This window comes from Ictidomys tridecemlineatus, chromosome 7 (genome assembly GCF_052094955.1).
Source record: "Ictidomys tridecemlineatus isolate mIctTri1 chromosome 7, mIctTri1.hap1, whole genome shotgun sequence".
NCBI lineage: Eukaryota > Metazoa > Chordata > Mammalia > Rodentia > Sciuridae > Ictidomys > Ictidomys tridecemlineatus.
The window spans coordinates 37,168,985-37,185,882 of record NC_135483.1 but is presented as its reverse complement, the minus strand read 5'-3'; the positions used below and the strand labels follow the sequence as shown (position 1 = coordinate 37,185,882).

Below are 16,898 nucleotides of genomic sequence, written 5' to 3'. Positions count from 1 at the left end.
CATGGAATGTCAGTTCCTGCTATTTTTATTTCAGTGAAACCATAAATACTCTTTTGGAGGACACAGATTTCTAACTTAGAAAACTTGCTAGTTTATCTTCTTTGGCCCTGTTACCCAAAAGAGTGATATGGATATGTAATATCCAAAAGAAGCAGGCAGTAGAGATATGCTTCTGGCCCACAGGAGTGGTTACAATTATGGTCAAGACTTGGATTCCTGCAAGTCTCATCAAAGCTGAAACTGTCTCTGAAAAATTCAAATTTCATTGCGACTTGCTAGCCAGAAGAGCTCCAGCAAGTTATTGATACAGCTGTAACTGGATGAGTCTCCCTGATCTCTAGGTATGAATTAAGTCATCATATCTTCTAGATCCCAAGAGGCCAGTTCTGGGCAGCGGAATATGCTTGAAACTCCCCTGGAGGCCTGATGCGACACAGGATCTAGGATCAATTCCCTCGGGATGTTGACTGTTTGCCATGAGTTAAAGGCCATCTAAGTTCAACTTAAAAATCAATCTAAAATAGTATACCTAATGATATATCTCAGGATGATCAGGTACTGTCACTGGAACTGTTTATAAGGAGTCAGTGGAAGGTATGGACAGGAAGGAATCATCGAGCATCTTCTGACTGCTTAGTGAAAACTTTGCCCCATTGGTCTTAAAAGGAACTGCAATGAAGGAAATGATCTAATTAACAGAACACAGAGAAGCAAATATTGCAGCACTATGTTTCCTCCCCCAGCTAACCTTGGGAACTGGTGTATGAAGCACCAAGATCTGGATATTGGAGACAGAGCAGCTGGGCACTGTGGGTAAACTTCAGGTAGGAGTCCATGTCTGGAGCTGAACACTACTCACCACTCAAGGAAGTGACTCATCTTTCTCCCTCACATCCCAACCTGCATCAATTATGTTTTCTGATCAAATATGATGCAAGTTACTTAAAAGTTGACAGTGGAGATTTCACATTTAGCTTGACAGAATATACAAGCAATGAAACCTTCTTGTATAAACTTGGCCTATGTGCAAAACAGGTATAAAAGTAAAACAGGTATACAAGCAAATTCCTACTATTTACAGTAGGTGTATACTAGGTATCCTGGGAGGGAATGTACTAAGGCAAGGTAATCCTTTTTATTAAGGTGATATTCTTAGAACTATTGATTTCATCAGCAAGTATGGTCAACATGATTGTTTTATTATGATCAGCATAATATTAAAACATGATAATAGAAACTATATAGCTAATACTAATAAGCACAATTCTATATTCTAATTTAATCCTTACCACAAATCTGTGAAAAACTATGACAGTAGTCCCCCCTTGTCCACAGTTGATACATGCTAAGGCCCCCAGTGGGTGCCTGAAATCTCACATAGGACTGAATCCTATGTATGCTGCTTTTTTCCCTATGTCTACCTACTTATAATAAAGTTTAATTTATGAATTAGGCAAAGTAAGAGATGAACAACAATAACTAATAATACAATCTAGTAATTACAATATGCTTTAATAAAATTTATTTAAAACTTATGAATTGTTTATTTCTGCAATTTTCCATTTAATATTTTTCAGATTGCAGTTTACTATGGGTAACTAAAACCACAGAAACTGGATAAGGGGAGGACTATTGTTTACTATTATATAATTATATTATTAAAACATGCACTGTATATGCCATACAGTATTCAACATGCATGATATTTAATGTATAATCTTAAACTATTACTATCTATATTTAACAAATGAGGAAACTGAGTCACAAAGAGAATAACTATTTTGCTTGGGGTTTTCCAACTAATATGCTGAGAACTTGGATTGGAAACTAGGCAGTCTGTTTTCTGTTTCATTCCACTGCCTCTTGTATGCATTAAGGGCTAGGGCTGCTGAATGGAAAGCTCAAACTGTCATTCACCTGGTAGTCTAAATGCGTGGAGCCCCCCACAACTGTACAGATCACCAACAGGCCAGAAAGAAGGAAACGATTCCTCCCGGCAGAGGTCTCTGGGGTCCCTGACTAGTCTCACATAATTTGGGGGGCTCTAATGTTCATTTAGAAGAGCATTCCCAAATTGGTGTTCCCTGAAACCAGTTTTCAAAAGGTGGAGGCCTCACCAAAAAAGGCCCAAAGGAGTCAAATATTATTTGGGAAGAGGAGAGCTAGATGAATTTGAGTAGTTCTTTCACCAGAAGACCTCTCAGATCTCCTAATGTGTTGATGTTCACATGGATTGCGTAAGGGGCATGTGATTGTCATATTTCCAAATCATTTTTGACCATTTATATTTCCCTGAAGTAGTGCTTTAGGGAATATTTTCTACTGTGGGAAATACTTGACTTGTAACTGGCCTGGCTGTGAGAGTGCAGCCCTTGTTTCAGGAGGTGCCTGGTCTCCTATTGCAAAAGTCTCCTGTAGACACCTGTGGACAGGAATGAAGTACAAATGTGTTCACAGGGAACCAAGCCTAGAATCCGGTTCCTCCTAGTGCTGCTGTTTGCTGGCACCTCCAATGAGCTGATTCCCCTCCCACCCCGCAGGGGGTGGGGTGTCTTTCACTTCAAGATTGATGTGCAGGGCTGGGGGTGTAGCTCAGTGGTACAGCACTTGCCTAGCATCCAGGATCGATGATATACACTTCTTCCTCAACTAACATCCTGTTTTCTAGACCAGTTTTCCCTTTCACTAAAACCTGGAATCTCCTTGAATCTTGAACTCACTCCCCAGTTGGATGCCAAGTAGTATTAACTGCCTATTTTATAACTTGACCTGACTTCTGGGAGCCTTCAGAGTCTTAAAATATTCAACCAACCTCACTCCAAACAAGGTTGATTCCTTTAGTCCTCAAAATATGTACCTTGATTAACAGGAAACCAGTCTCTGCTCTTTGGGATACCAGAAGTCACAGAGCAGACTGGACTGCTTAACTCCAGACATTTGGGACCACCCTCCAATAAATGCAGCCATTCCAGACTCCTCGAAGGCACCCTAGACTGGGAAGTCTCAGTGATACAGGAATCCAAATGGTCCTGGCTCTGCCATCAGAAAGGCTCCCATTCTTGAGGTATCTGAAACCAAAATGTCCAATCTGTCCTCCCCATTAGAAATGATGCTTCATTTGGCTGCGATACTCTTCTAGATTCTGGACCCAAACCACAGTGATCTCGGGTGTGTGAGAAGGAAGGAAGGAGGTGGCCTTCATCTCGCTATTAATCCCTTGGCTTCCCATCTGGGGAAACCCTTTGTAGGTGACTTGAAGTAATCCAGTTCCTGGTCTCTGGGGGAGTGCTGATGAGTTAGTTGACTGCAGTTTTTATTTCTATGATGACATTATCTGGGCTCAAATCAACAAGGATCTCGGACTATTAGGTTTGAGACTTTTGATGACTGGGAGAAGAGAGAGGAAAATACTATAGTTTTTGGCTGGTCAAAGGGGAGAAAAATCTGGTGCTTTTAAAAAGGAAAAGTAACCATTAAAATAATTTAAAATTATTAATCCACTAAGAATCAGAGCAGAGTCCAATGCTTGTCATTGAGTTAATAATAGTTGGCGATTCCTTTCAGACATAGCTTTTGTGAGGTCATTTTTTGAGGCTAGTGGTGAAAAGCTTCATAGCCACAGAGCAACATTTGGCAATAAATTAGTTCAGCTTGTTTCCACATGGCCCCAAAATCTTTATTTGTTCCATCGTGAAAAACAAACTTTCATTTGCTTGAAGCAGGGAAAAATAAATGATTTTTCTTCTCACATTTTGACAATTTAATTTTTTAGCGTGCTCATATGTTAATCTTTAAGAAACACCAGTAACTACTCTTTTCCCTGTTTGGTTTTAGACCCTGAAAAGGGGGGAAAATGCATTTTTTGCTTTTAACAGAAAGATCTTAATTTTCTCAAGGCAACAGCAATAAAGGTCCAAAGGAAATATACTGACTTAACACATTACTGAACACAGTTGGGGAAAAGTCTTCCCTGGACTTCTGTAAGTATAAAGTGATCTTATGATAGTGCTTGTCAGAGGAAAATGTGTGGATATGTGACTAAATCCTGTTTTATTGTATGCCACTGATTAAAAGGCAAGAACTGATCACTTTTAACTGTTGTACGAAACAAATGTGATACAAGTGATGTAGCCATATTCCAAAAACATTCAGTTAGAAAGGGATAAAATTCCCAGAGTTCTGGGAAATGTTACCTGGACTACTAAAGGTAGAAAAATATTCTAATTCCTCTGATTAACTCGCAGAGCACAGTGGTGGTTGCTGCTGGTTGTAAAAGTAATAACAGGAACAGCGAACATTTTGAGTTCTTATTATGGAATAGGCCATAATTTAATCCTGTGAGGTAGGTAATATTAACCTTCATTTTTAAAGATGAGGAAATTGAGGCTTATAAGAGCTTATTTTATTAACTCTGAAAATAATAACTCTGAAAATAACTTATTTATTAACTCTGAAAAAGTCAAACAGTTCTCTGATGCTAGAGACTCACCCCAAACCATTATGCTACAGTTTTATCAGGTGGCCACTGTTAGAATACTGGCCCATCATGCACCAGTTAGATGGCTCTTTAACCTAAGTTTCAAATTTTGCTTCTGGAAATGGGGTGTTCCTACATTTAAATGAGATAATCCATGAACAGCACAACATAGTACCTGGCAAGAATAAAAGTTCAAAAGTTGTTAGCTGTTATTAACATATAAAAATTATCAAAGAATTAATTTGAAGTTTTACTTTGTTTTCTTGTGTGTGTGTGTGTGTGTGTGTGTGTGTGTGTGTGTGTATGTGTGTGTTTCCCCATTTCTTATTGTTTTAGTATTACCTCTTGGGAATCTCTTGGATATTAAGGTGATCATAGTAATTATAACAATTAGAGTGAGAGAGTTTTACAGTTCTCAAAGTGCTTTTATGTGAATAATCCAATTTGATTTTCAAAACATTTTTTATGTATTTGTCAGCAAACTGAGGCTTAGAGAAGTAATACTTATCTATATATGGTTGGCCATATAGTAAAAAGCAGAAGTTGAATCCAGATTCAAATCCATTAGAGTGAATTTAATTAGATCCTTTAATTTGTTAATTTATTGTATCTAGTAATGTTTAGTTAATCTTGGATTTTTTTAAAGTACATAAGCAAACCATCTGTACATACTGATATTTCCATCTTTTCTTTTTCCATAGTTATGAGTTTTTCTTATTTTTCTCCTAGTCCTTATAGGCAGCAGTTATAGTACAGTTAGTAAACAGACACTTACTTTGCCACTACTGTACCTTTGTGGACGCTCCCTGCATTAGTCCCTCTATGTGCCCCCTTCATGTCCTTGGATGTGGCCTATGCCTGTCCTATTCAGTAAGTCAGGACTGATTTAAATGTTGATATAAAAAATTCCCTCTGATCTTCAGAGAGATTACTTCTCTTTATTCTAACCTAGTGGTTCTCAATTTGGCATAATTGTGTCCTTTAGGGGCACTTAATAATGTCCAGAGACACTTTTGATTGTGGTAAGTGGGGTAGAGGGTGCTAGAGACATCTAGTAGGTAAAGGACTGTAGGGTGATAAACGCCCAGCAATGCAGTGAATATCTCCCTACAACAAAGAATTAGGGAGCCTGAGATGTCAGTAGTGCTGAGATCTAAACTAATGGCTCATGACATTATGATATACATTGTTTTCTACTTCTAAAAACCGTGTGTGTGCGTGTGTGTGTGTGTGTGTGTGTGTGTGTGTGTGTGTGTGTGTGTGTTTATTTTGGTAACCAGTATTGAACCCTGGGGTGCTTAACCACTGAGCCACATCCCCAGCCCTTATTTTTTATTTTGAGACAGGGTCTCACTATATTGCTTAGGACCTCACTAAGTTGCTGAGGCTGCTTTAAACTTGTGATCCTCCTGCCTCAGCCTCCTGAGCTGCTGTGCCACACTACCTAGCTTTTATGTATTTATTTTATTATGAATTGTAAATTATTTAAGGGCAGGGATTCAGCCCTAATTATCATTTTACTAACAATATTCAAGACAATTAGCAAATCTTCCACTAAATCCATGTATATTATCTCATTAAGTCATATTAATTTAATTGGTAACTAACCACCCACTACAAAAGATAACAGGTGTTAGATAAAAGTGTTCAATGTTTCCTTAAGACATTTGATAAATGACAAAATCAACATAGGATCTGCTTTTTTAATTTATGAAACTTGGGCATTGGTCATTCTTACTTCTGATGGCCTGTGACTTCCGCAAATGATTCCATAAACCACAACACATAAAAAAGAGTACAGAAAAAATAATATGCGGCAAAAGATACAGTTCACATATGAATACATTTAAAAAAACATTTTAACCATGAAAAATGTGACAATGTTGACTAAAAACTCTACTAGCAGAATCAAACCAAGGAGGAAAAGAAAAAGTGAAAACACTTTCAAGACATCAGGCTCCAGGGAAACATGATCTGGGAGAACAAATGCTCAACATACCAACACTGGTGTCACATTTAGAGCTCACATTTTTCGAAAAATATGATCTCCCTGGAAGAGGGCAGGCATTGTTTTATTTCAAGTGCCTAAAGTATCTGTATTCATTATCATATGTCAGCAGCAATTCAAGCAGGATTTTGTCAAGGAATAAAATATGAAACTCTAATTCTTCCCACCAATGATATTTCCAACAAAAGCAAGAAGACACAATGAATAAATGATAGCTTCGAAGTGTAACAGAAATCTCTTTTATAGCCAGGAAGACTACTTTTATTTTCTTTTCATTTTCTATTCATCATTCACTTTATTTATTTTTTCATTGACTTTAGGCTTAGTTTTACCAGACCACTCCTTCCTCCATTACTCTCTTTGTTTTCTATTAACAACTATATTTCCAAAATTTGGAAGAACAATCCTCTGTGTTACCTTTGCAAGGAGTTAAATACCATAGGTAATTACTTGGTGATTAATTATCTTATTTTGTGTGGTTTTCACTTTTATACCATACAAATGCAACAATATAGAAAGCATATCCTTTGAAGTGGAAATAGTCTATTAGGCAACACAGAAATTTTCATTGAATTTTATGTTCATAAAATTTTACAACATTAATAATAACAACATTACAAAATGATAGCTATGGCCAGTAGCATGAGCCACGGTCACAATGAAAATATGAGTATTTCATGTGAGAAGGGAAGGCAGTTCCAAAGCAGAATTACAGTCACATCTAAATGAGATCTGCAGCCATTTCATAATTTTCTCCTAGTTTTAAAGTACACATTTTTTTATGAATACTATTATTTATTTCCTGGTCAAGCAATTTGTAATTACATGAATTAAACAATTACTCACCCAGTAAATCTGAGGCTCTCAAATTTTCTTTCAGAAACATAACAGAAATAATGGCACTACCTATAAAGAAAATGGCCATTAGTGCTAGTTCTAATATAAAAACATATACTGTGCAACTCCATTTGAAAGAAGTTAAGCATATTATGCCTCATGCCTGACTAGCTCTATCCTGAGCAGAGACACCCAGCAGACTTCCTTCTCCCTGTTGAAGAAACCTAAAGATGGGCCTGGTTTACAGGAGATCTAGGACAGTGTGGCTGGGACAATGCCTGGTATAAAAGGAGAGCTTGATAAAGCTTCTGAATGACTACATAAATGAATGGAAAGGAAGAAGGAAAGGGTGGGAAATATGCAATCATAATTCCCAGAACCCTTGGTGGAGTTTCGTGCTCCATGGCTTTGACACATGCAGCTCTGTCCCCATTCTGTGATCAAATCTATATTCAAGCATCATTTCTGGAATCTCTCAGCAAAGTGGACCGCTCTACCATTGTGCTGAGATGACCCCTACATCGAGTTTTTCATGATAACTAAGAGTTAGTTTCTAGTTTTTGCCTAAAAGTCTGTCAGTTCCTTTTGGTCTGAGATGTCTTATTCATTTAAGATCCTCAGTATGTAGCTGGTATCTAGCATATAATAAGTTCAATAAGTGATCACTGCATGAAATGAAATAAGTGAGATCCCAGCCCTGAAACTGCTGACTCTTGTCATGTTTTGGACTTTTCTTGCCACAATCAATGCTGCTGAACTTGCATCCCCATACCTGAGGCATGGCCTGCTGCCGTGACCTCAGGGAACAGGACCAAAGTGAACCTCTCTGTGTTGTTCCTCATCTGGGGCTATTCCTTTATGAGTAAAAGCATTAGAGAACTCAGAATTGCAATAATAAAAAAATGCACAACATAATTTGTCTTTTAAATTTTTGCCAAAAATTACTAGCTAGGATTTTTTTTTAAGTATATTAGAATGAAAAAGAAAAAAAAATCAATCACTTTATTCTTATGTTCAACTGAGTCAATACGCTTGGGATTCTGTATTTTATTCATCTTTTGTGTTTTTACTAGTTATAAAAATATGCTTGATGAATACACTTTGGAATGTCATTAAATACAGTATTTTAAAATTATTACATTATTTAAAATAATACATTATTTCAAAATAATCCATTCTTACTTACATAAGGGATAATCATTGGTTTATAAATTGTTTTACTCTTTAGGCTTTCTATCTCTTCCTACTCTGTTTGGGGCTATTTTATAACTCTTCAGGAGGCCTAAAAGGGTTGATCAGACTGTGAAAGGACACTTACATGCAAAAGATATCTTAGCTATCCTCTGGGATTTTAGTTGTTTGTTTTTTAAGTAAAAATAGAGAAAAAATCATAAAATAATATCATCATCTAGAGAAAATTATGGTTAATAATGTTGATGTTTTTATTTTTATCTAGTTGAGATTAAACTATAATACAGAATTTTCTGTTTTCTCAGTCATCATATTAGAAATAATTTGCCATGTCATTAAGAATTTTTCATAGACATAACTTTAATGTCTGAATAATAATCCATTCAATGGATGCTATAGCTAAATTTGAGTATGACTATGTCTGGTATTCTGGTAATTTATTTAAAACAAAATAACAGGGGCTGGGGATGTGGCTCAAGCGGTAGCACGCTCGCCTGGCATGCATGTGGCCCAGGTTCGATCCTCAGCACCACATACAAACAAAGATGTTGTGTCCACCGAAAAAAACTAAAAAATAAATATTAAAAAAATTCTCTCTCTCTCTCTCTCTCTCTCTCTCAAAAAATAAAACAAAATAACAAATTTACACCAAGAAATCTTCATTTAAGATAAGCTGGCACCAAAAAAAAAAAAAAAAGAAAACCCCAAATAATCCAATCACATAAATAGCCAAAAGAACTAAATAGGCACCTCACAGAAGAAATACAATGGGTCGACAAATATATGAAAAAATGTTCAACATCTCCAGCAACTGCAGAAATGCACTAAAAAGAAAAAAAAATTTAAAAAGATAAGCTGGGATACTCATATGCTTTTATCCATTTTTCTCCCTTAACCTAGTCTTTCTCATTTAAGTTGATCCTTGTCCTGATAAACTTTTCCAGGCAGGTTATTTATAGAAATGGAAGTTTGACTCAAAGTAAACTGAGCATGGGAAATGTTCATCAAGTGCGTGTCTAAAGCATTAAAGCAAGAATTTCATAGATTAACTAATGTATGGATATGTAGCTAATTAAATGAAAAATTGAGTTTGGGACAGGTACAAAAAGCATATGAAAAGCTTCTATTTTAGGTTTGGACCAAAATGATTCAGGAATAATTGGGTCCAAAGAGGTAGTCTGTGTATTCACTCTCTGATCCACTCACCTAACAAACATTTATATTACAGCAGAACTGGAGCCCAGCATCCATACCTGCTTCTTCCCAGTCCAGAGCTCATGCTTTTTTAAAAAATTTATTTGTATATAATAATTAACAGAATAGTGGATTTCACTGTGGCATATTTGCACATGCTACTTTGATCTATTTCATTCCCCAGGACCTCCACTCCTCCCCCCGCTCGCCCCTTTCCTTTATCCTAATGGCTCCCTCTATTTTCATGAGATTCTTTTCTCTCCAACTTCCACATATGAGAGAAAACATATGACCCTTGACTTTCAGAGTCTGACTCACTTTGCTTAACATAATGCAGAGCTCTTTCTAGTATACTGCATGCCATTTCTTCCCTTGAAGTCAGAAAAGACAGCTTTTCTTTTCCTTTTGTTGCTAAGCCACAGTTTCATAAACAATTTTACTTTCAGAAGGAAGAGGGAAAAATGTAACATAGAAATAAATTCATTGCTTAAAGCACAAAGGACATGAATATAACAAAAAACTTGAAATATACTACATTCATTACACTGTATCAATTTGCAATAAAATAATTATGTTTCATGAAATATAAATATACTCTTCTTTTTTTTCCAAATTTAAAAGTCTAATGTACTTATACACTGACTTAATGACATTTTTCTCTTTTTTAAAAGAGAACATGAGCTTTTAGAAAAGAGAATAATATTTTATTTATCTAGTAAAGTAACAAAAAAAACATTCTACAAGGACACATTTACTTATAACTCATTTATATGCAAATCATGGTAAAATAGGAGCTGTGCTGAGCAAAAAAAGTCAGTATCTGGGCAACAGCTAATAACATGGCTTCTAAGTAGAGGAGTAAATTTTTTAAATGAGAAAAAATTAAACTGAAGTACTCCCATACATCTTGGCAATCAGATATCTGTCCAATTCAACTTTCTTGATTAGTTGCTATAATAACTACTGCCTAATGAACAACTAGGAAGGTATATTAAAAAATGGAGCTCTTCAATATTTTAATATTCGAAAATAGAGCATTCCACAACCAATAGTTTAAAAAGCACTAAAATGGAACACATCTGCAAAATAACAGATGTGCAATAGGTGTGATTAGACTACAGTTATTATTGAGGTTTACTTCAGCATTCAGTTCTGTGTACCTTTTTGATTTTCAATTCCAGGTTTTTTTGGGCAGAGGCTCATGAATGTTTTTCCATGTAGCCTTCAGAAATGTTATGGTTTTGATAATGGGTGTGAGACAATGCAAGAAAGTTCAGAGGTGAAATGATTGGGTTATGAGAGCCTTATCAGTGCTTTAATCCCCTGATAGGGATTAACTGTTGATGGCAGGCAGGTAGGATGTGGCTAGAGAAGGTGGGTCATTAGGGGTGTTCTTTTTGGGGTACATATTTTTTGAGCTGAACTTAGTTTCTCTCTGTTTCCTGTGCCATGTCCTGAGTTGCTTTCTTCTACCACACTCATCCACCATGATGTTCTGCTACACATTGGACCTAGAACAATGGATACAGCCATCTGTGGACTGAGACCTCTGAAACTGTGAGCTTGAAAATAAACTTTTCATCCTCTAAAAGTGTTTGTGTCAGGTCTTTTGGTCACAGCAGTGAAAAAGCTGAGACAAGAAGACATGAAATGCTCATTGGCCTTGGTGCTTAATCACAAAGCATCAAGATGGGTGTAATGAAAACCAGGAGGTGGGGCGGGAGCTGTAGCTCAGTGGTAGAGCGCTTGCCTAGCAGGTATAAGGCACTGGGTTCAATCCTCAGCACCACATAAAAATAAATAAATAAATAAAATAGAGATATTGTGTCCATCTACAACTAAAAATATTTAAATAATAAAAAAGAAAACTAGGAGAAAAATGCACATTCAATAATGTTGGAAGGTTAATAATATGTCCCTCCAGGTATATAGGCTATTTTCCCAGGCAAAACTTATTGCCCACAGTCAATAAACTGTGATTCTTGGCAAGTGAGAAATGTTTACAAAACTTGATACCCTTTCCCCCCAAGCTTCTAAAAAATTGATGGTGAACTCTGCTGTTGCAGTTGCCCTAAGAATCATTCTATCTTGAGGCCTATGTAAAAATTTTGTGAAAGGGGCTTAATCTGACCTGTCTTCCACTCCCTCTTTATTTTATTTTCCTAAAGGAAATGCTCAGTTAGAAAAGATGAGTCTGATTCATGAAAATGCTGTGAAGTGGAATGAGGACAGGAATTAACCAAAAAGACTTCCTTTCTTCCATTATTCAAACTATCACTGTGGGTGAACAGCAGGGGGTCCCACGGAAGGGCGTTGGAGCCAAGACACTGATGAGGAGGCAAGGCACTGATCTGCGAGGGCTGAACACCTGGCTCTAGTTTCAACTCTCAAGAATAAGCTATGAAACAGCTCCCGGATTAACTTCTTATCTTCTGGGTTTTATTTCTTAAACAGGTGAGATAAAGCACATTTGTTTTGTGGCTTCCAATTACCCATGCTGTTTGAATATGTTATAAATAGCTAGTTATTTAAGAGAACATAGATCAAGCCTTCGTGTTTTTCAAGCAGCTTGGAGTATCTTATTGATAAGCAAGAGGCAGGTCTTCTGTTTTCCAAGATAGCCAGGTTCTGTGTATGCAGGTGTGACTTGACGCACCAAGTTATGAGGCACTGCCCTGTCCTTACTAAGTGATGTATCAGGTGTACCCACACCAGTAGGGGAAAACACCCCAATGGATAATGAATGGTTAAGAATACAAATAGTTCACAAACAGGAGTAGACAAAGAGGAAAAAGAGTCCAACTAAGTCCAATTTCACCAGTAATAACAGGCAAGATAAAGCCAGGTGCTATTTCACACACAACTGCAAGGCTGAGTGCTGACAAGGACTCAGTACTCCTCCAACTGTTAGTGTCATTGTAAATTGATACAACCCTTCTAAAGAGTGATTGCACAATGCCTCTCAAGAGCATCAAACTATTCAAATTGTTTGACCTAGTAATTATGCATCTGGGAATCTGTCCTAAGGAACTATTCCAAAAAACAGAAAAGAGGTTCAAGCCTATCACTGCCAAATTATTCTTCCTAGTGGAAAACTGAGCAATCTAAATGCTCAGTGCTCAGCAATAATGGATAGAATATTAAATAGTTAATAAACATTATGATGCAAAATTACATAGTGACATAAAAATGCTTACACTATAATATTAAGAAAGAGGAAATTGTGTCTATGCAATGATATATAAAAATGTATACATAATAATGGTGGCTATATATTCTACCGAGAGTTTGGCATGGAATAATTAACTCCTTCTATCCTCCCTAGGAGAGAGGTATTGTTATATTCATTTTATAAATGAGAAAGCTGAGGCTCAGAGAGGTCACATAGTAACTCCAGGGCCAGGCACAGAGGCCATAATGCATTTTTTTTTAAAGGTGAAAGGTTATATACAATTATATTAGACACCAGAAATACATTTCAGTGACTGATTCAGTGATACATTTTAGTGTGGTGACTATACTTAATATGTATTATATATTTCAAATTGCTAAAATAGATTTTAAACCTTCTTGACACAGATATGCTAATTGCTTTGATTTGATCTTTCTATAATATATATAATATACATTAAAACACCTATTTGTATCCTATCCTATTATATATATAATTATTGTTGGTCAATCCAAATTTAAAAAAAAATAAATTCAAAAACTAAAATTAAAAATTAAAAAATATCATACCAAAATGCAAACAGTGGTTTTGTACAACATTGGGAGGGGAGAGTATGGATAAAAGACAGCACAAACACTATCCATAGGGAAAGGACATAATATATTATCTTCTAGTGGTTTCTCTGGTGCAAAACAGGACTTCTATTGGGCAGTCTATTAATGTATTCACTTTGCCTTGAGGTTCTAAAGCTTTATGTTTAGGAAGAATCTCAGCAACAATTAAAATGGACTGCCTTCTCTTGGTGAGCCATCTGTTCTCACTCTGATTAGCAATCAAAATGGAGAGTCAATCTGGTCAAGGCTGACATAAGGTAACCTATACGTGGATATTCTGATACAGATTTCTAAGAGAAAATAAAGGTCAAGCAAGTTTGGTGGCTTCAGGCAAACCAAGTTTCTATGTAGAGGGGCCAGGCCCGGGAGTAGAGATGTGCTGGGCTACTGAAGAATCAAACTCTACCTAAGAAACTAAACAGATACTTCACAGAAGAAGAAATACAATTGATCAACAAATATATGGGAAAATATTCAACATTTCTAGCAATTACAGAAACACAAATTAAAACTACACTGAGATTTCATCTCACTCTAATCAAAATGGCAGTTATCAAGAATAAAAGCAACAACCAATGTTGATGAGGATGTGGAGGAAAAGGAACACTCATACACTGCTGGTGGGACTGCAAATTGGTGAAACCATTATGGAAAGCAGTATGGAGATTCCTCAGAAAACTTGGAATGGAACCACCATTGACTCAGGTATCCCACTCCTCAGTTTATACTCAAAGGACTTAAAATCAACATACTACAGTGACACAGCCACATCAATGTTTATAGCAGTTCAACTCACAATAACTAAACTATGGAAACAACCGAGGTACCCTTCAACAGATGAATAGATAAAGAGAATATTATGCTGTCTTAAAGAAAAATGAAATGATGGCATTTGCCTATAAATGGATGGAGTTGAAGAATATCATGCTAAGCAAAATAAGCCAATCCCAATGAACCAAACGCCAAATGTTTTCTCTGATATTCGGATGCTAATTCACAATAAAGTGGTGAGGTCTAAAGAAGAACAGAGGTACTTTGGGTTAGACATAGGGGAGTGAAGGGAGGGGAGGGGGTATGGGACTAGGGAGAACAGTAGAATGTACATACATGATCGGTGTAACTCTACGTCATATACAACCAGAAGAATGAGAAGTTATACTTCATGTATGTATGATGTGTCAAAATGCATTCTGTCATGTATAACTAATTAGAACAACAACAAATAGAATCACCCCTGAATTTGCCCTTCATTTACCTCCTCTCTGACATCACTCAGTTTCTGAGGTTCCAAGACCAGCTGTTATTCTGGAAGTTATTTAGCTTAATAGGGTCAAGAATAGATGCTTTAAATTCACAGTAGATCACAAGAGAGAGAAAAAACAAAAACTCTCTAGATTAATCTGGTGCATAGGAGTTCAGAAAGGTTGTGCAAACTTGTTTTGGGGTTTCCACTGTCATTACTACTAATGGGGATTAGGAAATGAGAACTTAAGCATCAAATTTCACTTAGCAGAAAAACCCAAAGGCAAATTTTAACATGTTAGTTTAGATCTTTGTGTCTGTAAAATAATAGATAATGGGCATTTGCTTTTTCAATTTGTAACATTATGACATGCATTTTTACTTAAATTCTTTCCCTCCCATGATTTTTAAAAATTTAATAGCACAGAAGAGAGTTATAAGAAGTATTTAAATGTCTGTGGCATGATTATTTTATTTTATTTTATTATTTTTTTTATTGGTTGTTCACAACATTACAAAGCTCTTGACATATCATATTTCATACATTAGATTGAAGTGGGTTATGAACTCCCAATTTTACCCCAAATGCAGATTGCAGAATCACGTCGGTTACACATCCACAATTTTACATAATGCCCAATTAGTAATTGTTGTATTCTGCTACCTTTCCTATCCCCTACTATCCCCCCTCCCCTCCCCTCCCATCTTCTCTCTCTACCCCATCTACTGTAATTCATTACTCTCCTTGTTTATTTTCCCATTCCCCTCACAACCTCTTATATGAAATTTTATATAGCAATGAGGGTCTCCCTTCATTTCCATGCAATTTCCCTTTTCTCTCCCTTTCCCTCCCATCTCATGTCTCTGTTTAATGTTAGTCTTTTCTTCCTGCTCTTCCTCCCTGCTCTGTTCATAGTTGCTCTCATTATATCAAAGAAGACATTTGGTATTTGTTTTTTAGGGATTGACTAGCTTCACTAAGCATAATCTGCTCTAGTGCCATCCATTTCCCTGCAAATTCTATGATTTTGTCATTTTTATTGCTTCATAGTACTCCATTGTGTATAGATGCCACATTTTTTTTTATCCATTCATCTATTGAAGGGCATCTGGGTTGGTTCCACAGTCTAGCTATTGTGAATTGTGCTGCTGTGAACATCGATATGGCAGCATCCCTGTAGCATGCTCTTTTAAGGTCTTCAGGGAATAGTCCGAGAAGGGCAATAGCAGGGTCAAATGGTGGTTCCATTCCCAGCTTTCCCAGGAATCTCCAAACTGCTTTCCAAATTGGCTGCACCAATTTGCAGTCCCACCAGCAATGTACAAGAGTACCCTTTTCTCCACATCCTCGCCAGCACTTGTTGTTGTTTGACTTCATAGTGGCTGCCAATCTTACTGGAGTGAGAACTAACATTATCAAAATGGCGATATTACCAAAAGTTCTCTATAGGTTTAATGCAATGCCAATCAAAATCCCAACAGCATTTCTTGTAGAAATAGATAAAGCAATCATGAAATTCATATGGAAAAATAAAAGACCCAGAATAGCAAAAGCAATTCTAAGCAGGAAGTGTGAATCAGGCGGTATAGCGATACCAGATTTCAAACTATATTACAGAGCAATAGTGACAAAAACAGCATGGTACTGGTACCAAAACAGGCGGGTGGACCAATGGTATAGAATAGAGGACACAGAGACTAATCCACAAAGTTACAACTATCTTATATTTGATAAAGGGGCTAAAAGCATGCAATGGAGGAAGGATAGCATCTTCAACAAATGGTGTTGGGAAAACTGGAAATCCATATGCAACAAAATGAAACTGAATCCCTTCCTCTCACCATGCACAAAAGTTAACTTTAAATGGATCAAGGAGCTTGATATCAAATCAGAGACTCTGCGTCTGATAGAAGAAAAAGTTGGCTCCGATCTCCATATTGTGGGGTCGGGCTCCAAATTCCTTAATAGGACACCCATAGCACAAGAGTTAATAACAAGAATCAACAAATGGGACTTACTTAAACTAAAAAGTTTTTTCTCAGCAAGAGAAACAATAAGAGAGGTAAATAGGGAGCCTACATCCTGGGAACAAATTTTTACTCCTCACACTTCAGATAGAGCCCTAATATCCAGAGTATATAAAGAACTCAAAAAATTAAACA

General features: G+C 36.6%; 1 protein-coding gene across 2 annotated transcripts in view; it reads right to left on the bottom strand.

Annotated features, from left to right (window-relative positions):
- Nucleotides 1-16,898, bottom strand: part of Nipal2 (NIPA like domain containing 2) — a 79,875-nt gene that overhangs the window by 31,905 nt on the left and 31,072 nt on the right. The window contains exon 4 of one of the 2 annotated variants that reach the window (XM_078016886.1): nt 7,332-7,391. The exons of the other annotated variant lie outside the window; for it this stretch is intronic. Within the exon in view, the coding sequence (XP_077873012.1) occupies nt 7,332-7,391 (60 nt within the window). The remainder of the gene's footprint in view (nt 1-7,331; nt 7,392-16,898) is intronic. 2 annotated transcript variants of the gene reach the window in all.